Source organism: Anser cygnoides, chromosome 7 (genome assembly GCF_040182565.1).
Source record: "Anser cygnoides isolate HZ-2024a breed goose chromosome 7, Taihu_goose_T2T_genome, whole genome shotgun sequence".
Taxonomy (NCBI): domain Eukaryota; kingdom Metazoa; phylum Chordata; class Aves; order Anseriformes; family Anatidae; genus Anser; species Anser cygnoides.
In genome coordinates this window covers 17,841,149-17,863,689 of record NC_089879.1, presented here as the reverse complement: position 1 = coordinate 17,863,689, position 22,541 = coordinate 17,841,149, and the positions used below count along the sequence as shown (strand labels likewise).

At 38.6% G+C, this 22,541-nt stretch overlaps 1 protein-coding gene and 1 long non-coding RNA gene across 3 annotated transcripts in view; one reads left to right on the top strand and one right to left on the bottom strand.

Annotated features, from left to right (window-relative positions):
* HTR7 (5-hydroxytryptamine receptor 7) overlaps positions 1 to 22,541 on the bottom strand; it is a 44,497-nt gene that overhangs the window by 7,870 nt on the left and 14,086 nt on the right. The window contains exons 2-3 of one of the 2 annotated variants that reach the window (XR_010832992.1): positions 8,067 to 8,813; positions 1,091 to 5,639 (exon numbers count right to left, since the gene is read on the bottom strand). Coding sequence is in view for 1 of the 2 variants with exons in the window: in XM_013171299.3 (XP_013026753.2) it covers positions 8,067 to 8,813 (747 nt within the window). In the remaining variant the exon portion in view is untranslated. The remainder of the gene's footprint in view (positions 1 to 1,090; positions 5,640 to 8,066; positions 8,814 to 22,541) is intronic. The other variant, XM_013171299.3, reaches the window with a different exon arrangement.
* The window catches only part of LOC125183394 (uncharacterized), a 134,873-nt gene that overhangs the window by 110,393 nt on the left and 1,939 nt on the right, over positions 1 to 22,541 (top strand). The window contains exon 2 of the long non-coding RNA XR_007165326.2: positions 17,826 to 17,886. This is a non-coding gene — a long non-coding RNA (uncharacterized lncRNA). The remainder of the gene's footprint in view (positions 1 to 17,825; positions 17,887 to 22,541) is intronic.

The window sequence follows — 22,541 nt, the reverse complement described above, 5'->3', positions numbered from 1 at the left end:
ATTATTGGGGCTAAAAGTTTGTTTTTATAAATCCTTGTAGCTCCAAACCATATTGGTGCTGCTCATCTTTGTCTTTTTCTGGACTACCAGAGGATTATTTTGAAAAAAAGAAAAGTCATTAAAAAAAAAAAAGTTATTCTACAACATTAACTTTATCTGATTGAACTTTTGATTATTTTTTTAATTTATAGTTTATCATTTTAATTTTTAATTTATTTATACATTTATAATTTATATATATATATAAAGCACCTGTCACCCTATTGATAAACGCTCTTTGGAATCATTCTGAAGGCAGGGGTAAGAACAGGAGCTGGTCTGTTAGTACCTCTGCACTTCTGTTTCCAAATAATTAAAAAAAAAAAAAAAAGTACTATTCATACCATGATTTTCACAGTACTTGCTCTATTTACGCCTTATTTGAAAAGGGAAATATAATTACAGCATTTTTGACAAATAAATTATATAAGCTAAGAAAAACTGTAAATATTCAGTAAGGAGCAGATAGGCTCTCTGTATGTTGGCAACCAAATATCCAAAAGGTTTCAAGTTCTCTATGCTTGTTTGGTTCTCATGTTACCCTTTAATTATCTCTGTTATTCCTCCTTTGAGGTTAAATATTTGGACTTCTTTAATGTGTTAACTTGGAGAAGTTATTTGTACCTAGAATATAGAAGGTGTATATCCTATCGAGATATATAGTAGTATAATCCTTACAGCAAACCCATGCTAACATAAAATTATTTTACTAGACTGCAAAACTACAGCAACTTGCACCAGCATTCCTTTGTGACAGTCTCCAGTACATAAATGTGCAAGGAAATCAGTCACTACGATTTTGAGTTAGTAGCTCTTACTCAGTTTGGAAACACTTACCATTAAGATACTAATTTCTGTGTTTCTATAAAGCAGCTGTAACATTTTGTTATTATGCTTTTTAAGTGTCATGACCACCAAAATATCACTGCTGTTTTTTACTTATTAGCTGGGGGCTGTTTTGCTTTTGCAACTATTGTCATGAAGTAGATGTTCACTTAATTGGGTTTATTTTATCTTTTCCTTGCAACCATCTTCAGGACAGTAGATTTACCTGATGAATCTCTGCCATTATATCAGAGACCTGCAGAAACTCTGGTTAGATCAGCCAAAGATGAGAAATTTTCTGAAACATAAGCGAGTTTATCCAATTGCATTCTGCTATATTTTTCCATGCTTTAAAACATAGATTCTCCAGAAGGGCTGAATGAGAATACTAGTGTCCTTCTCTTCTCTTGTAGAAAGTAAAAAAAAAAAAAAAAAAGCATAATGTAAATACAATTTTCTGGAACTAACAAGACCACACAACCACTAAATTAATGAAATATTGTTGGTTTTAACTGAGTAGATAGAAAACTACAAGCAAAATATTTATTCAGTCTGGTATGTTGGTTTATGAAAGTGCATTGGTCTCTCACTTCTGAAAACATTGATACATCTGCAAGCACTTTTTTTGCTGAACTAACTTGACTAGCTCTATATGAAAGTTCACAAATAACAGAAACAATCATTTTAATCAGTGAAGTTACAAAGCCTACAAATCATCAAAATATTATCCCTTCCAGTAACTACATACGAATATCTCAAAGAAATCATAGTATCTCAATATGTTGTGGGTTTTGGTTGCTGGTTTGGTTTGGTTTTTTGATCTGCAGCAAGGAAAAATTAACAGCAAAGTTAACTTATCTGGGAATCATAAACATACTTCAGTTTTCAGTGAGTAAAAGCTATTCTGCCCTGTTGCAAATATTGCAGCATGACAAAGGGTTTTGGCAGTGCAGCAGGGCAGCTGAAGGGGTGCCAGAATAGTGAGTGCGGAGGATGACGGGCTTATTTGGCAAAATCTTTAGAGAGCAGGTATAGAAAACGGCATTAACTCACTTCAAGTTCATGCCAAGCCCTCTTTAGTGGCAATAACTACTTAGGAGATTAAAATCAGTAAAGATGGGTATAAATTTGTATTTCTTGCACATTGCAAAGGTTGCTCTTTTAGTGCAGTGTTTCTTAGGCTATCTCTGTGTGTGGTGGTGTTTGTTGTTGTTGTTGTTGTTTTTAATATGCTTGAGCCCTCCACTGCAGTGGGTTTTTTTTGTTTGATGAAAAATCCTTCCTCCCCCCTCCTATCACCTTATTTTTTTTTAAATAGAGTGGGTGAGCGTCTTCTATTCCAGGACACTAATAATTTTGCATATTAAGACTATTCCCATGTCTCTGAATTTCTCCCTTCCCTCTCCCTGTGAAACATGGTTTTAAATGACAACAAATTCTTTAGCAAGCTGTGAAGAAGATTTGACAGTACATTGATCTTGCACATTTTCTGAGAATGTTATACTTTGAGAAGTTTATCCTGAAGGACAATAAAGATTATACGGAAGCTAAGTTGGTAGCGAGAGGAAAGCAATATGGCATTGCTTCAAAACACCTTCCAGTCCTGTACCTACAGCATCTCAGTCAGTGATCCCCAAACTTACCTCACTGTTGCTCTCCCAGAGATGCTGTGCTGACCCCAGTGTTTGGAGCAGGGGCTGCCAGGAAATCCATTTTCCTGCCATAAAGCGGTGTGTGTGTGTGTTGTGAATGGACTGCAATATTTACAATATTAATTTGATAAATAATTCCTTTTTTGTCTCATTGTAGAAGATTTATTTCACCATTTAACATCTTTCTGCAGGTGGTGCAAGCTACTAAAACGTCTGAACAGAGTGAAAAAAAACATGTTTTTCTTTTCATGAAACCGAAGTGTGAAGCAGTAGGCATAAAATAATGAGATGATATTGTGAATTCCCAATTTTTATGACTCTGGTATTTCTATTTTTACGCAGTAAGACTCTGACTAAACAGAGGAGTTACGTGATCAGTGCCAATACTGTGCCACAGCGTTAAACCTCCACGCAGGTATGCAGTGGGAGCTGGGAGAAAATGTTAGGAATGAGTCTTCTACCTCAGACAGTCTCCCTCAAAAGAGAAATACTGAGTGACCAAGGGCAGTATAGTTTGTATTGACACCGCAATAAACCCTTGAGTTTTATTCGAAATAGGAGGAAAAATACCACAGGGAATACCATAACTTACTGCATGGATCCCCTGCAGATTATCTGTTGCTCCTAAATGAGTGAGTGCTTTGCAGGGGATTTGCTGTAACTTGACAAAGACAGCTCTCAGCAGGAATGGCCATGAAGAAACAGGGCCACACTTAAGAACCTCTGAGCAACAGTTACTGATTTGACACTTGATAAGTAACTCAGTGGAAAGGAACAGAGATGGAGGTGGGCAGGGAAGGTTAAAAAACAAGGGAAACCCTTCACAGAACTGTTATATCAAATTCTGTGCAAAGGAACTTTTCTGTGCAAAAGAACTTTTCAGTCCAAGTCTGTTCATCTAAAGCCCTTACTGTAAGCTGCTTCGTGCCCTGTTTATTGAGGAAAAATGGCATAAATATAGTGCATCTGAGCAGGATGTGACTAGAAGGGTGCAATGGGCTTCTGGTAAAGAACCACCAGGACGCTGGCTGCCGTCCTGCTGGTGTGAGGCCAGTGTGGAAAGGCTATGTCAGGTGAAGGCAGCACTCCCAGGATCCCCTCACCTGGGAGCCATTGAGAACCAATGCTACCGTTATGGATAAATTCTAGACTGGCTATTGCTGGGCAAGAGTTATCTTTTTATGCCCCTCTGGCTTTTTATTTTTATGTTTATTTTTAGGCCAACATGTTTATATTCAGTAAAATGTGTTTGCAGTACTGAAAACTAGGCCTGGGGAGGGATCTCTAGCACAGCTGTATCTAAAAACCCTTTTAGGGAACTGGCTCACTCAATGGCTGCACTTGAGGGTCTTCACATACCGCCGTATTGTTGAACAAAGGAGGCATATAAAGCAAAGAAGCTCTCACTGGCATCTCCCTGTGTCGATGTCTAGATACTTCTGCAACAATTGAAGACTTGGGGCTGTAGCTGAGGAGCGTGAGATCCTGAGTGGACACTTGTGCTGTTTGAAGAGGTGAGGTAGGTGCTTTCTGGCATCAGCTGCACAGTAGCAGTGCTGGCTGCCTCCTGGTTTATTCAGGTCCTAGCACAGGCTTTGGTGATTACTCTGAAATTGCTGCCTGAGCAGTAGCCGGTATCATCTTGTTTCTCCCGGTGTTTAGGCATGGTATAGCTGAGTGGTCATTCCCGGAGCCAGTACAGCTGGCCACATTTCCCCAGAAATATCATCCAGAGAGACCCCAAATGAAAAAAGCCCTAACCTAATAGCGTGTTGTGGTGACTTCTTCCCTGCTTGAACAAGGAGGGGTAAATTCCTACTCGAGGGCTATGCAGTAAGTAAAAAGGCAAAGCAGCCTCCTGACACCATGGAAAACAGACACAAGTATGATGTGAGAATGAAATAGGAACCACTGTTTCAAAAATTTGTCAGTCTAGTAAACAGAAGCAAAACTCTATCTCATCTTCTAGCCACCATCACCATCCAGAAATCACACAGTAGTGGCTAGAAATCAATTTTGGAACTACTGGCCGGTAGAAAGATGGTCTGGGACATAGAGCAATATGACTAAGCTTTCTAATCAGAAATGATGAATGTGGGTACTGTAACTAATAACAAATGCTGTACTGAGTTTCCTCAGACAGAAAATCCAGCTGGGGCAAGGCCAGTTCTGCACTATAGCTAATAGGCAAACCCATTCTCTGCAATAGCTTTTTCCAGGCTTTCTTGTTTCCCTGACTCTGCTGTCCTGTGCACCAGCTTGAACCTTTCCTGTTGAGCAGTACACAAAGTGACAGCTACCTTCATAGAAAACCTGAGGCTGTGCAATATTTCAGGTCTTTCAAACTCTGTAGTTAACATGGGATTTCTCACATCTCGGGCTACAGCTTAAGGATGGGACAGATGAAATTTTCCATTACTCCCAGGTGTGGGGTTATAGAGTTAGCTGTCACAGTTGTCCACATTGTTCTCTGACTACAGTTTATAGAGTTGGACAATATGCACTATCTCTTAAAAGTAATTTTTGGCTTAGATTTTCTTGCTTTTACATTGGAACAGATGTTACCTAAAGATGAGATTCACTTCATGGTGGTATTAAAAACAAACAAACAACCCCCCCAAAAAAACTTTTCTAACTCCAGAGCAACACTGAGCTTAACAGCCCAGATTCCCTTTAAATGATGTGGTTAAAACATTCTTCTCACTGGCATTGTACAATCGTTTGTTATGTTTGTGTCCTTATCCTCAAAAGTCAGATTAATAGCATATCATCTAATTAAAGAAAGTACTACTACTAAAGTTAGGTATTTTGCTGCAGTTCCATTTCTTTATTTTTTTAAAAAGTAAAATGTCTTGTTCTTGAGCCCAAGCAATTATTTCCTTATGCTTCTCATTTGAGCCTCTTTCAGTTACAGGTCTGTCTGGACGCTTTCTCCTTCTCCGTGTTACCCACGTGCTTGGGAAATACAATGTTGTTGTAATCTTCTCAACTTTTTTACTTTTTCCGATGAATACTTTTTCTTTCTAAACACACACACAGATGAAAGATGGCTGTTTATCTCTAAAAACTTCAAGGACTGACATAGCCCAAAACGATTCTTGTTCTTTCCCAGGATCTTGTTACCTGAAACAGATGGTAGAGGAGAAGAGGAGTCCTGCAGGACACTATCCCTGAGGAAAGCAATTGCCTTTAGTGACAGTTGAGCAAATGTCAATTTTTGACTCATAAGACGCTTCTGTATTTCAGGAAAAAAAAATCTTATTTGGAGCAACTACAACTTTTCAGACTTTCCCACAGAAAAATAACAGCTGAAACTTATGCTCAGAATTCTTAAATCAGCCTCAGATTTTTAAAATTCCACTTGAAATCTTTACAGATACTTTCGTTTCTATATTCTTCAAAATTTCTTCATATAAGAAAAGAAAACTACAGAAAACAAGTGAAAACTTCTCACTCATGTTAGGAACTAAAAACCAACAACAAATGCTTCTCTGATAGGTAACAAAGTCAGAAATATCCATAATTTCATGGTGAATATGGAAAATATGTTTGAATTAACATGATCCCTACTCTCTACTACAAAGCTTGTGGGCATTCTTAGTCAAAATCTCTTTTTGTCCACTTTTAAATATTCCAGAAGGAACTGAAATCAGAATGGTTCAGATTAATTTGAAACTTTTTTTACAAAAACTTTCTGATCCTGGGATATAGCATATATTTTACTGTTAGAAAATTGTTACGCTTTTCTAAAAATGAGGCCAACATATACCTTGACTCGATATATCCTGGTGTAGAAATCCATCTAAAATGCCTTAAGCTTATTTCAGTGTGCACAGCTCAGCATGTCAATCCAGGTCTTATTTATTTTGTAACCTCTACTTACAAGCTCGAGTGTTTGCAGTGATCTCTGGATGCTTTGAACAAGGACTCTGGAACAAATTTCCTACTACTAAAATGAATTCACTGATGTAAATCCAGACTAAGTCATTTTGTCTTAAAGAGACACTTGAGAAAGTGGGGACAGAAGGTAACCTAAAGTGTGATTTGCTACCGAGGTGTTTTGATAATGAGCATTGTCTCCTCTGCAATACCCAGATATCTGAAAACCCAGTTTCTGAAAAATACACCCTGTGCTTCCTCTGCAACATGGCATGCAGTGCCATCTCTCTGTCCATAGGAAACATCTTGTCTTTATATGTTGTTATAAGCTTCTTATTATCTTATTACATTAATATCTCACATAATTAGCACATTTATATTAATATATTACTATAATGCATAAAAATAATTAATGCATTTGTTATTGTTGATATATAAAAATATCATTATAATATTTGATCGTGTTCCACCAAGGGAAGAGCTTTGTTACCAATATCAGGAGAAGTAGAATCACACACTTGGAAGAGCTGCAGTGGTGGAGGGAAATAACAAGAACTAAAAATCAGAAATGTTCTTGGTTCTTACACAAGGCAAGGTTTTAAATCATTTTAAGCAGAAGTGATGACCAACATCAGTTTGGAAGAATAAAGTCCAGATGTCTCTGAATGTCATCTTCTTACTGACTTCAGAAACGAAAGAAATCCCAAGAAGCTAGAAGAACTTCCAAACAGGCATAAAATTAACTACTCTATTGGAACAAGGACTAGCCATTTATCAACAGAAACCAAGCCCTGAGTGTAGACAGTCTCCATCTAGATTAGAGAAAGGCTCAAATGATAAAGCCAAGATAATTTAAGGAAGAAAAGATGGACAAAGACCAGCTCCTGAAACAAATGGTTATCAGACATTTGTTCTATTAGCAATATAGGGCAAGATCTTTACCTGGTATAATTACCACAGAAGCAGTGCAACTAATTGTGCTGCATGGCAGCAGTAGCTGTAGTCCATGTGAATTTACTCAAACTTATATTCACATTCAAAGTGTAATGTATTTTTTCCATTCCATAGTTGCTGTGCAAAGGCAACAAATGATCTTCATGAAGTACTTTCTTCCCAGGCAATCCAGTAAATTAACACCTAATGGACATCTGTTTTTCACAACAAAGAGTATTTCTAAGCATTATAACTTCTCTGATCCAGCTTCATCTCGGATGGTTTATTTTTATGATAACAAAGAGGAAAGAAATGAGTTCTACTGAACTTTTCACCATTCATTGGTCTTTATTACAGCAAAATTCTCTAGGATACAAGCTGCATCCAATATTCAGAGCTACTAAAAGTTTTGTGGGGCCAGGAGCCAAAGGAATGGGTTGGTTTGAGCAACTTTGCTCTTTCCTCACTATCAGCTCAAAAATCCTGCACTACATTTTACCCTCCTCTTTCTGACATCTAGCACTTCAGTTCTTTTCCCCTGTGACCAAATTCTTTGTCATCTTGTTTCTCTGGGCTCGCTAGGACTGGGGGGCTGTACAGGAATTAACCTTGCAACCCTCCAGCATCTTGGTGACTATTAACAGCGCTCAAGAAACCTGTTTCTTTCCATAGCTCTTTCAAATCAAAGCTAATGTGGCAAAACAATAAATTACCATAGTAAAGGGTAAGTGACCTTACAGAACAAATTCTGGTTTTTCTGCAAGCTTCAGAGCCTCATGCATCCCTGCAGCCGATAGTTTCCGGTTGATATTTCTATATCTGCATTGCAGGAGGTTGCGGTAAGTTGTCCTCAGGTCCCGATTGAAGAAGGCATATATAAAAGGGTTAATGAGGGAGTTTGCATAACCCAACCATAGAAATGTTCTCTCAACCCACAGTGGGATACAGCTGCACGCTGTACCGCAGATAAAGGGCCTGGCAGTTGAGAGGAGAAAAAACGGCAGCCAGCACACGGTGAAAGCCCCGACAATAATTCCAAGTGTAGTGGCAGCTTTCTGTTCTCTCTTAAAGATGGAAATGTTTTTCTTGTCGTTCTTCAGGAGTCGTGAAAAGTTAGTACATTCTTCGGATTCCTTGTGCAGTTTTACAGCTCCATTCATAGAAATCCCTTCCATTTCTTCTGGCCGGGGAAAACCAGCAAACTTGTGTTTGGCAGCACTCCTCTTAGCAGCTTTGTAAATCTGATAGTACATGAAAAGCATCACTGACATTGGGATATAAAACGCAACCGCTGTGGAGTAAATTGTGTAGCCAAAGTCTTGACTGATCAAACAAACCTTTTCATCGTTTACATTTTTGGCCCAACCAAAGAGTGGGGGTATGGTGATAGAGGCAGACAAGAGCCATACACACAGGATCATTTTGGCCATACACTTCCCGTTCTGCCTTACAGGATACGTGAGAGGTCTTGTTATTCCCAGGTACCTAGAACAACAACGTAGAGTTATTATATAATGTAGTGGTTAACTGATAAAAGTAATTCCCCACAGTCTGCTATTAAATATAATATCTTCAGCTAAGGTTTCTGTTTTTACATTTTCCAATGCATGTATTTCAAACTAGTAAATCCATGTATAAGTTTTTCACTTTAAGATTTATGGTGATGGTATTCTGTATAAAACCTCTTTCCTAGAGGGAAATCTCTAGCCACAAAGGACTGGGATTTTAATGCATTTGTGCAATCTTCATACAGATAATTAATTTTTTGTTTATTAAGGAAATTCTGAAACCCAAGTTTTATTTGGCTAACTTATGAAATCTTGGTGTATAGACAAGTGCGTGCTCCACAAACATATAGTATATTTTTTGAGTGGATGTTTAAGTTCAAAGAAGCATGAGTTCATCTTCATTCCTTTCTTATTCATCACTTTTGAAGATCCCTGCCACTAATCTGAGATGATGAGTTGCATTTCTTAGTTTCACGTTGCAGACAGGCACTACAAACTGTAAACTTATGTCAAGAGTAGATTATTTCAATACTACAATAATTCTTTTTATCATCATTTAATTAGAAATGACATTTATTCAATATCGTAACTTCTACCGAACAAAATAACAATCTATCACAGTGCCAGTTCAGGAAGACCTGTGAAAACAACATAGTTTTACCAGAAGCTAAGTTTAGAATGGTAAATAATCGTAAACAACGTGTCAAGTTTTTGTACAAAAAATGAAGTCTGCTGACAACTTCCACATTTCCAAAGCTATGAGAGCTTAAACCACTTTTTCCTTTTTGTTTGTTTGTTTGTTTCTTCCTAGTAAAACATTTATCACTATTGCCTCATATAGCTGTACACCAAGATCCTCAGCTTATTTGCTCTCAACTGCAGAAGATCTCTTTATGTTCTCTCTAATGATGGGAGCTTCTCTTAGATGGAATTAGATGTTTGGTGGCTTTTGTTGTTGTTTGTATGTTTCCACTTAACATTTATACTTGAAATTTAGTTTCTGCTTAGCTTAACTTCCTGTTAATTTCTCAAATTGTTCTTTTGTTCTCTTCCCCCCCCTTCCCCCCCCCGAAGAATTTTGAGAAAAAGTAATGTGATTCACATTGCTACCTACTCATAAAAGACATGGTTTCACGTCAGGTTTCAGAACATGGTTTGGGTTTCAAGAGGTACCAGCATTCAGTTATACAGTGAAGCTGTTGGAAGGTTATAAACAAGAAATATAGTAATATGAGTAAATTCTTTTTTTTATCTGAGCATTTTTTCCTCTCCCTATTCACCCAGCAAGTCAAAATACAAGTATTTTCCTAGCTCTGCAGAATGCTGCATTGTTGATTTTACTGCAATGCAGTAAATTAAGGCTAGTGCTGCTGCTTTAAACAAGAACCCAGGTATGCTACAGTATTGGAAATAAAAGGATGCATCATTTCATGATCTGTTCTGATGAGTAACAACAACCACTGTCAACAACATCACTGGCATTTATATTACTGATATGGCAAGTTTTATACAAAGGACAAACCGGTTTATTGTGTGCTATTCTTGACAGCATACACAAGCAAATGACAGCAGTCCTCTATTGTGCCAAAGAAGTCGTGCCTGGTGGTGCTGTGATCTAGGAGTATTAAAATTGGCTGGAATTAAGGCACTAGGATGTACAAACATGGATCACAGTGTTAGAAAAGGTTGTTTCTTGTCCACCTCATCATCCTCATATTAGAGGAGGAAATCTCATATTAGAACATAACCATCACCCTAGTGCCAGAAGCCTTGGGCGTATTGTAGACGCCACGGAGATTTCTATTTTACACAATAGTAGCCAAAACTGGTTGCACTGCTAAAGAGGGAGACTTTTCCAAAGTGAGGAAAGAGGAAAGTTGCTCAAACCAACCCATTCCTTCTGGGATAGCAGTGGCACACCCTTAAAATTTGTCTGAGCATAGCGTGACTTAGCTACAAAAGAGCTAAATGCACCCTTTGTGAAGAAAGCTTACATGGCACTTACAGTGTATTGCTTAAAAAAAATAATATTTAAAAGTTGGTCCACCTTCCTGATGTATGTGTTTTTCTAGCTATTACTCAATTGCTCGTTAAAAATAACATGATTACGAGGTGAGCTTCATTATATAGCCAAAACAGTTAAATTAGATTTCTGTGAAAATCAGATCTGTGGGCTACACACGCTGAATGCCTAGTGAGGTATCAGAATATAACAAAAAGAATTCACAAAAGTAGAAGTATACTGAAAAGAATTAAAATTCTTTGGTTTTGCCCTGGCACCACTTTTTTTTGGGAAGCTATCTGAGCTTCAAAAATGCTATTTGAAATTAAAATACATTAATTAACATAAAAATACACCAGCATCCTTTCTGCCTTACCCATTTTGGTAAATGTAGTATGATAGGAAAAAAAGTCAGCAGGCATAAATGAAGGAACTTTATCTTTTTATCTCTATAATAAATCTATTACCTTTGAAAACTTACTTGCAACTTCAAAATAATGTAAATCATTACTGTTGTCTAATACACTAGAGAGTGTCCAAGACTTAATACATTCCTGAGTTTCAAAAGTGTTGTGTTAAATTCATTGCAAAAATATACTTTGTAATGCTTATCTTTAATTACTACCTTCCAAAATGACTAAAGGTAAATCAGCTGAACTTACTGTATCATTCCAAAAATATGTAACATCTTGAGGCATTAATGCTGGGAAAGATTGAAGTCAAATTCCCCAAAAAGCTTATTTCATGTATCTCAGACATCCACACAAGAAAGAAGTGTCTTGGACTTGCTATTCTGAGATTTGTTCTTTTTCCATGCCACAGATGTTCGTTTTGATCTTGGCAGGAAAGAAATCATGCCTCAGTTCTCAGTGGTAAGAAAAGGGCAATGCAATTTGCTATTCTTCCTCCGTTGACTTTCCTGAATACACAGTTGTGCCACACAGGGCTTCTTTACCACCTATTCATATTACACCCAGCACAGAGGGGACTAAATCTAGGCTACTCCCCAAAAGCTCACTATTGCAGGCACCTGGCCCTTACTTCTCATTCTGCATTGCCTGATGCTGTGTGCAGCACACCCAAGTGCAGGATCCTGCCCCAAACCACTGTGGGATCACTGTTACAAGCACAACACATGGTCTCGTCCCAGCCCTGCTGCTGTTCCAGAAAGAAAGGCTGCTGCGTGAATGGAGGGAAAAGAGCAGAGACAACCTCTTGCAAGTATCTAGGGCATATAACGACAGAAAGCTTATGGGAACTTTTCTTGTACTATGTCACTGAAATCTGGAAGACAATTCCTTGCTCAAATAGCTCAAAGTAAGAGCAGAGAACATAGACCAAACAGAAGGGAAATAGTGAGGGGCAGAATAAATTTGTTTTTAAATTTATGTGTAAACCCATGAGCACATCCCCAGTTCTGGGCTCATTTCTTTTGATTTCTTCTCTTCCCTGCTGGAGGATTAGAAACTGCCTCCTGTGCTGCAGTCCTGTTCAGGTGTGAGGCACAAGGGGTGCTCAGCCCTAGGGAGGAATAATCATCACTCGCCATCCCCTTTCTGCAGTTCTGCTCATGCATAGGCGCGAAGAGCTTCCCCCTCCTTGGGGTGCTATCATCAACTATTGTGAACAGCCACCGTTTGCCCCATTTACAATAACAATAACGCAAAAGGTGAATTAATAAGTCCTTTTTTCCCTTTCTCTTAATAAATATCTGGCTTGCCATGATCTAGTGTTCTTTCCCAGTACCTCTAAATTGTTACAGACAATAATAAAACCAGTACAACTGTATAGGAGAGCATGCAGGGTTTTCTGTTTGGTTTGGTTTTGTTTTGTTTTCATTCTGTCTTTTTGATGTTGGTGTATTACAATGATCCATTAGAACAGTTTTTGTCCCACAGGGCTAACACAGACTCCATTGTCACTTGAACTGCAGATCACACAGGCATTTGTAATGAGTGTGCTCAGTATGCTAAATACTACAGAAAGCGTCGGGCTGTAACTTACATGGAGGGTAGGCAGTGTATCACAGACAGAACCGGAATCCACAGACCCTAGTTTCCATTTCTGGCACATCATTTTGTCTTACTGTGACTCTTTGTATTCCTTCTTCCCATCCGTGCTTTTCTTAGCTATTTGCTTGTTGTGATGGCTGTCATATTCTGCCGCTGGCACAATGATTATCAGGACAAAAACTGGACTGCTACTGTGTGCCACTTGATCTTACTATATATTGAAAAAAAAAAAAGGCAAAAAAACCCCAATGCCCTACAGGCTCAATACAATTTCTTTTTTTGTAAATAAGTTTACTTTATTCTCTAACCTAGAAAACTGTAAAAAAGTTTTCTTTTTCTCCACTACTGTGAAGTGAGTTCACATAGGCGTCTCCTCATCATCAGAAATAAATTCCATGAAGATATTTCTCATCATCTGCACATGAATAACTCTCCATTTGTGACTGAAGCAATTCCATAGATATGGAAGAAGATACCAATTCTTTCTCCAAAACTAAAAAAGCAGCAGTGCCACGCATGGTAGCATTTCAGGCTAACCAAGCATGATTTATTTTTTCTTTTTTTGGTGGCTTGAACCTATTTTTTTTCCCAGCAGAAAGTTCATTTCCTTTTCTTTGTTCCCACCTGAGAAAGCTAAATATCTGTTATATTTAGGCGGTAAAATGGAAAATTGTTCATAGCTAGAATGGAAATTTTGAGATAAGTCTATTCCCCCCACCTTCTGAATTATGAATAAAGCAAACTGAGACAAACTGAAACTTAACAGCTACATCAACTTCAACAACAGAAAGAAAATAGCATTAGGATGTCCCATTCACTTCTGTTACTTGTCTGTGATGATAGTCGGAGTAACAGAAAAATAAACAGCTAAGAGTATTAAAACTGTTTTAAAGCCTCCTGCACAACCCAATAATAAATTGAATGCACTATGACATGGGGATTGCTTATGCTTTTTTTTGAAGCACACACATATAATTCCTTTGTCTCTGGTCTCCATGTACTTTATAAGTAGATGGAATTCTATTTTAATTAGTGCACATTTGTTTCTAAGACTTTATCTGGCTGGTTACTCCCTATCACTGACCTTATCTATCAGTTGGTTATTCCTGAATCAGTTTAGCATCTGCCAAGGTCCGGCCTTGCTTTTATGAAGCAGTTTGGATTACCATGGAACAGAACTGGAAAAGCTGTCGTGAAAATTATAGAGATGTGTATTATAGCTATTTCTATCGGGAATCTGATACCGTTCTATTTCTATCGCTTTACTATTTGAGTTGGAGTTGAGCTTAAGCTGAGGCTTTCTGTTCTTCCTATTTTTGATTTTTAGAGTTATAGAAGTGTTTTCCTTAAAAGGTACAAAAATGCTTACTAGTTTGCTTTTGTGCTCTTTTTCTAGTACAGCAGCTTTTCAGCTTCAATACATAGTTCCTCGTATTTGCTTCTTTGCCAACCCACAGCTATACAATCCTGTCTAATGATTCACCTGCCATAATAACTTATTCTGAAGAATGATGCAAATCTTCTGCTCTTCCTTTGGTGGCCGTGATTCTCTCATGATCTTCCACAATTTTTCTGTTCAATTCAGTGCAACATTAAGAGATACTTAGCAAGAATAGAAGAACGATGCCATTCCTAAAAGCTATCCAGCATTCAGAACCATCCCTAGTATACCGATCTATCTAGAATTATTATTTTTGCTTATGTTTTGATATATTAAAAGGTAAATTAAATATAAATGTAGCATGCTGAAACAATGGTCATATCTATTATTTCTGTTATGGCTACATTGAACACCCTAACAGAAATTGTCTTCTTTTCAGGGGTACTGTGTACCCACTAAATAGGAGATACTTTGTCCCGCAGAACTGCATTTAAATAAATAAGCTATACAAACTGATCAGGGAAATATTATTCTTATCACGTATTTAAGCAATTGAGATGGAAGCAAAGGGGCAAAAACACAAAAAGACTTAAGTGGTGAGACATAGGCATTAAAGTGCATGACTACGGTGTTATAATGTGAAAAGTGACCTTGTTAATTATTGTATGATAGCCTTGATACCTGTCTTTCTGCAATAGAGGCTGGCCTCATAATCACTTCATGATAACTGACAGTTTATTGTCACAGAAGAGGAATATATTTCAGAGGCAGTAACAGAAATACTCTTCTTCACAGAAGTGAACTGTTACTGATTTTATTGCATATGTGACAGCTTTCAGAGTATGTATTAGATCACTTTAAAATGTAGACACTAAGTATTGTGCAATTTCAGAGTGAGACAACAGAACTAAGAAAATCAAACCATTAGCGAGGGGAAAAAAAAAGACTTTGTTCAACTTCTTCTGTGCTCCATCTGGCTAAACATTGCATCTTTTCTATGCAGTGAATTAGCACATAGTCTATAAAAAGTCTAAGCACAGTCACCAGATTCCACTTAATTGCATTTGCTAGAAATGGTTGAGGCCCTAATTTCTCCTTTGTAGTCAATGTTGAATGCTGTAACATGAAAGACCTTAAATGTATGTAGTGGCACGTATTATGTCAGATGCTTACTCTTCATGTTTCAAGTAAGTTCAACATTATTGATATTATTGAAATAGTGATACTTAAATTGTAATGCTTGGAAGAATTGTAATGAAATATTTGCTATGCTTTCAGCAAGGTTAACATGTTCTATTATTTCTCCTCTTGCTCTCAATTAAATATATTTCCTATAAATAACTTATCGCTACAAAAGGAAGACATTCCTACTGTTGGATATAGTGGGTATATGTTAAATACAGTATTGTACTTTTATTGTTCATAGTAAATGTTCTGATGTCATTTTTCTTTTCCTCAAAAATCATTGCTTATTTTTGATGGGACTCAAGAAGCATATGTTTTTCTGGCAGTGGAAGAAGATTAAGTCAATCAAAACTAAATATCTCTTCATTCTAAAGGAATATAATTTCCCTAGTTGAAGATTATGTTCTCCTCTCTTAGCTTTCTCTCACTTTTCCTGTACTTTCATGGACTTCCTTCCTCCTGTATCATGTATTTTAATATTTATTTTAGTTCATTCTTTTATTCCACTGATTCTATTTTTATTTCACTTTCTTGCCCTGCTTTATTTCTATTCCTCTCTTAGTTCTGTATATTTCCTTCTTAATTTTTGCCTACTCATCTCAGACTTCTGTTCCACAGATGGGGGGGATGTAGTCTGCTGTCATTCTAACAAATGTGTAACAGCCTTATTTCCAGAAAGGTATTTGTGATGTCTTTCCATTCAATCTTTCTCATCTTAGTCATAATTTCTGTGACCATATTCCTCTTTCATTTCAGACCTCAGAAAATTTCTTTTAGCTGTTCTAACCCTTTGCCTCTAATTTTCCCACTGCATGATTGTCAAAGCATTTGTCACCAGCTACTGCCTTGTTCTTAGCTACCTGACAGAACAGTTTGGTAGCCTTTGGTTTTCCTCTGCAAATGATATGCTGGATGAAAGAAAAGGTCCCAACAAACAGTTGCTGATTTTTTTTTATATATATATATATTCTTTTTTTTTGCAACACAGCCTAAATGTTAGATAACATATACTTCCTGGCCAATATTACACAATTATACAGATAAATGTATTATAGACTAAACCTTAAGGGATAACCTGTTTTCAGCAAATATTCTTGTTTAACATAGTATGTGTGTATTTTCCTTTCTTGTATCTTCACCGATGATGTAAAGATAGGAGACATAAGAAGGGAAATGGATTTCAGCTTATTTCATCCCTCACCAGCCTCCTAGAATCTAGATGTATTTAAAAACTGAAGAGGATTGGCAAAGAAATACTTTGAATGAAGTTGCACAATGTAATGGAAGATTTCCTATTTTTAAATGTTTACAAAGTGTCTAAACTCTATCTTTGTGGGTTTCTTCATCTCTGGTCTTCTGCATATATGCGTGGCTTGCTTACTGATTGCAATAGGATAATTATAATTATATAGCTCAAAAGTGCTTCCCACCCCACTCCTTGATAGGTAATCTGTAACACTTCAAAAGTACTCTAAATACGGGCAAGTTACACATGGGTAGAATCCATTTTCCTTGTATTGTTCAACTATTTGCAAAGTTGAGGGAAAATAAATATTTTCATGCTTTTCTAGAAGAAACAGCATAACTGTGTCATGGGGGACACTTTGCCCACTTCTGCCCTTTCTCCCCTGCCAGAGATTCAAAAGTTCCCTTTAATTATTTTTTTTTTAACATTCACTGTTTTCCTCCAGTAACAAGCAAGTAATAGTGGAAGAAGAAGTGAGAAGAGGGTCAAAAGGCTCTTCCTAATTTTTAATTCCTTACCAAAAGTGAAAAATTGTATAATCAAAATCCACAGTACAGTACAATTTACAACATACGAAGATTTCAACATACAACATTCCTAAGATTTCAGAAATATTCCCTGCTTCTCAGTTTTTTAAGCAGTGATATGGTATCTTGTTTTATTAATTTATCACAAGATGACAGGCCCCTTTTTGAGAGGGCAAAGAAGATATATTTTAGCCCTCCAATACTATCTGAGAAGACTAGACTAGGGAAAGCTTTGTCCTAGGAAAGAATTAAAGGGAAAATACACTCTCATTTTCTCCTGTCTGGTTGTGTTGCAATGTTCGTGTCAGATTGGGTGTACAGTAAAATATAAGTTCAGGCTGGAATAAAACTGGGGAAAGAGATTGTATCTCATATAGCCTTATGTATGAAAAGAACTAGCTAAATCTGGAAAGGTAAAATAGGTCTGAGGATGACAAGTAACTGATTTGCTGTGACTGGAGAGGGTAGCTCTGGCAGTGAGCTTGAGAAATAGCAGAAGAAACTTTGAGCACGAATACATATGATTTAAAAGCTGAGGCTTGACTGGAAATGTTGCTTAATGGTGGTACATGGGACTCAAGAAGGGGGAAAAGCCAGAGATGTGCTGGGATTTACTTATGTTTGTTCTCTTATCAGTTTAGAGAATCTGAATCAGCAAGTGAATGGATGGGATGAAGGACTGGACCACTGGTTACTGGTAAGATACTGGCAGAGAAATTATGTGGCTCTATTCTTTTTTCATTGCAATAAAGAAATTGAGGAGGAATGCTTTAGGATGGGAAGTTATCTTTATGATGGCCTTTAGTTTCTGAGAAGTTAATTTCATATCCTGATCCTTACTCCCAACCGTTTCTATCTCCTACACAATAAACTTCACTGTGTTCTTGCAGTTAGACACAGTCTGTCAGAAGATGGGCATTAGCCATGATCTTTTGCTGAATGCCTACATGATTAGAGGATATAAATCTTTACATGATCTATCTGCTCATTGGCCTGAGCTACTTATATAACTGAAGGTAAGGTTCAAGTTCCTGAACTTCATTTGATCCTATAGGCTAGCCAGTATAGGAAAAACATGAGAGTTGGATGTCATCAGGATAACCCAAGTTGCCCAGCTGATAGGCAGAAACACTCCAGACAGTTGATATTGGGAATAGCTGTTGTTAGGAAAAGTTTTATTTGCTGCTTTGCCCTTGCTGTGGGGGAGAATTACTTTAAACAAAGATGCGGTTTCTTGAAACACTAGCTGAGATGTAATTCGTACTCTGTTAAACAGAGGCAGTTCCTGAGCAAAAGAAAATAGAGGAATGGAAAAGAATAAATTCTACAGATTAGAAACTGAAAAAGATACCAAATCCATACTTTCCTCTTCTGGGTTACTGCCATCCGACCTCTCCCATCCCTCAGGCCCAGGGCCTTCATCAAAGCTAATGAAGATTTCAGGTTCTTGCCAGAGTTTATCCTACTTCTAACATAATTTCCCTCCTTCCCCTTACTGACTTCAGAGGATTTGGTTCTCCAACTCACAACATATTAACAGAGCACACATCTCTTTCCCTTTCATATCCTGGCTGTTGTTGTCCTGTGGCAAAGACAAGCGTTCATGACTGCAGGCCAGCCTGCTGGCTTCAGCCAGGCCATAGGAGATGTGCCAGGAGACAACCACCAGACGTGCCTCAGTCTTGGGACTACCCTGTTCCGTGCAAACATTCAAGTAGACTGTAATAAAAACACCAATGTGTTTTCTCTCAGTTCTGTACTCTGACAGTCAGACACCAACACAAACATGCCTTAGGTGAGCAATGAAGCAGTCTGAGGCCTACAGTGTCTGCAACATGTCTTGGCCAACATGTCAGTCTAAGGTAATCTCCTCCTGCAGATACGCAGGAACATACATACACAAACACACACACCAGATGGCCCCTTTGTGTATGGCAGCAAGTGGGTCCCAAAATGTATGTGCTACACAAGAAGTTGAAAGCCTGTGAAGCTCTAGGACGGCCTTCAGAGAAGGTACTGAAGTGCCTCTGGTCAGCACATGGGATGCTGCCTGTGTGGATACAGCTGGGGCAGCCCGGAAACTTTCTCAGGGCTAGTGGTGGAGACATACACCGGGGATGAGACACCAGGCCTTTAACTTGTTCTCAGGAGGATGTCCAGGATGTCCAGTTTAACACCGCAAAAATGACAAACATGGAACCTCCAATTCCTGCATCCAGCTGGATGCTCTGGCTGTTCCCTGAGTACCATACTGACACAAGATGCAAGCATCCTATATACATTGCTTTTTGCAGGAGAAAGCCTAAACACACAGGAAGGGAGATACAGAGAGCTCTGTTCTGAGTGATCGGGGAACCTGAATATCAGGGTTTGCCCTGAGCATACCAGGCTTTCAGTCTACGTGCAGTTTAAATGACCTGCCCAGAACCACAAATAAACCTATAGACCCTTATGACAGGGTCATTGCAAGCCCTGGTTAGCGCTTTAATTGCATAACCAGTTTTTATTATTTTTTCGCTTGAGGTAAGCTAACAGGTATCTTCAACTAAAATGTGTGGGGGCTTGATTTCAGACCGATGAAAGCTGTATTTTTTTAAAAAGAAAATGCTTGTCAGACTCCCATAATGTAAAAATGGCTAAGGTGATTTTCTCCAACTTCACTACATGAGTCACACTTGGGTTGACACTAAACATCAGCTTAAAAGGAATTATTTTGAAAGTTATAATGGTGTTTCAAAATGAAAGCCTCCTACAACTTTAACTAGAAAATCATGACTGATCTATTTAGTACAATTAAATGAAGCGTTTCAGAAACTTTCATAGTATAAGTAAGTGATGAATGAAATGAAAAATCGCAGCCCATTGAACTGATAATACCACTATATTAAACCAAAGTATCTTCAGGGAATAGCTTTATTTAAATGTGATGATATTTATGTCCTCTCTCTTCCTTCCTTGAATACAAACAATTTAAACATAATATCTCCAGACAAAGCACTCAAGGAACAACCCCTTCTTCCCTCCTCCCCCTTCCATCTCTTCCTGTCTCAGTAGAGACAGGAAAAATTCTGGAAGGACCTGGTCCAAATACTCCTCTTTGCTTCTCCATGACAGTGATTTTGCAACAGTCCTACTGAACCGTGATATAATCATTATGAGTGAATCTAAATACAGAATTGATCTACTTGGACATTTTTGGCTTTGGCCATTGTAGTATTTGCCTGAAGACAAGCCTGAATATGTCAAAAATTACAGCAAGATTTTGCTATATTCATTTGGGCCAGGTATGTAAAGATTTGAAATGTTCACCTCAAGTTTAAATTTTTCCAAAGCTCAGCAGGGAAGAAAAACACAGAATATCAATATACCATGTTACACAGGAAAATCTAAGTTGAAAGCACAAAGCATCTTGTATAGAGTCTGTATAGTGTATGGATTTCTCTGTAATATCAGCTGTGGAAATGTCAGCCACAGGTACCTACTTTTCCTAGAAAGTGGGCACCAAGGGTTTTAATTTCAGCCCTTTCTTGAAAAATACTTTTAAAATATTGTCGTTATACTTTAGTGTAAAACATACTCTTCACTAATGTAACCCTCTCACAAAGGAACTCTCAATGCACGTAGGTCTGAAAGCAAGAGGAAAACCCACTAAGAGAATAAAAGTAGGAAATGGCAGCTCTGGGATTGTGACTGAGGTACTAAAGCAGCAAAAGTATCTAAGTAATTCAGTTTCATAAAAAAAGTCCGAGATCAAAAAGTCACTGTATCTCCTCAAACACAAGTATATTCTGGCTGACTGACTTGGATCAGTGATTCTCTACTTGGGAGTAGCAGCAAGCAAAGCTTGCTTATAAGGCTCAGTCAATTAAAAGAAAGAAAAGGAAGAAAGGAAAAAAAAAAGAAAGAAGGGAAGAAAAAGAAAAAGAAAGAAAGAAACCAGTGAACCAACAACAACAAAAAAAAAAGACATAGCGAGTTTGTGATAAATTTCCAAATTCTGAGCAATTCAATCATCCCAGGTACCACTCTAATCAAAACATTAGAATAAGCTACTTCTGCTCAGTCACATTCTTACAGGTATCTAGCAGTGCTGTGTGAAGAATGAAGAGCCATACTGTGTTTTATGAAAGCTCTAAAATCAGCCTTCTCTCTGACTTTTATGAAGGAAAAATCCAAAGTCTATTTTTATTATTATCATTATTTGTTTGTTTGTTTTTAATCCTGAGTGCACTGGTTAGTTACACACTGGTGGCTGACTCTTGCTTTTCACATTTAAGCAAATGAACTGAACCAGCGCGTTCTGAAATATCAGAAGAAAACTTCAGAGACAATTCCACTTGTGTTAGTTTCAAAAAAATAATAAATAAATGTAGCAAAATCATCCCAACTGCATAAAATATTTTGATAATAAAATGTATCATGTTTACATGGCAAGGTTTTGGTAGCAGGGGGCTGCCGGGTGGCCTCTGTGAGCAGAGCCCGGCAGCTGCCCCATGTCAGATCAGAGCCAGCTCCAGCTGCTCCAAAAGGGACCTTGGCCAGAGCCAAGCCAGGGAGCGATGCTGGTTGGGCCTCTGGGAGGGCAGACTGAAGAAAGGGAAAGAACTGCTGTGCTACAGAAGCTGTGAGAGAGGAGTGAGAAATGAGAGAGAAGCAGCCCTGCAGAGACCAAAGTCAGTGCAAAGGAGGGCAGGAGGTGCTCCAGGTGCCGGAGCAGAAGCTCCCCTGTGGCCTGTGGAGAGGCCCCTGGTGGAGCAGGCTGTCCCCCTGCAGCCCACGGGTCCCACGTGGAGCAGATCTCCACGCTGCAGCCCGTGGAGGAGCCCCCGGTGGAGCAGGTGGATGTGGCCTGGAGGAGGCTGCGGCCCATGGAGAGCCCCCGCAGGAGCAGGCCCCGGGCCGGAGCTGCAGCCCGTGGAGAGGAGCCCACGCAGGAGCAGGGGGTCTGGGGGGAGCTGCCGCCCGTGGGGGACCCGTGCTGGAGCAGTTTGCTCCTGGGGGATGGACCCTGTGATACGGAGCCGTGTGGGAGCAGTTCTTGAAGAGCTGCAGCCTGTGGGAAGTCCACACAGGCTCAGTCTGGGAAGGATGGCATCCCGTGGGAGGGACCCCATGTGGAGCAGGGGCAGAGAGTGACCGTGAACGAGCAGCGGAGGCAAAGCTTTAGGGACTGACCACAGCCCCCATTCCTCGTTCCCCTGTGCTGCTTGGGCGCAGGAGGTAGAAGATGGTCGATAGGGAAGCAGGGGGAAGAAGGTGGTTTTTTTAGTTTGCTTTTAGTTTCTCAGTGTTCTAGTCCGCTAGTGATAGGTAATAAATTACATTAATCTCCCTATGCTGAGTCTGTTTTGC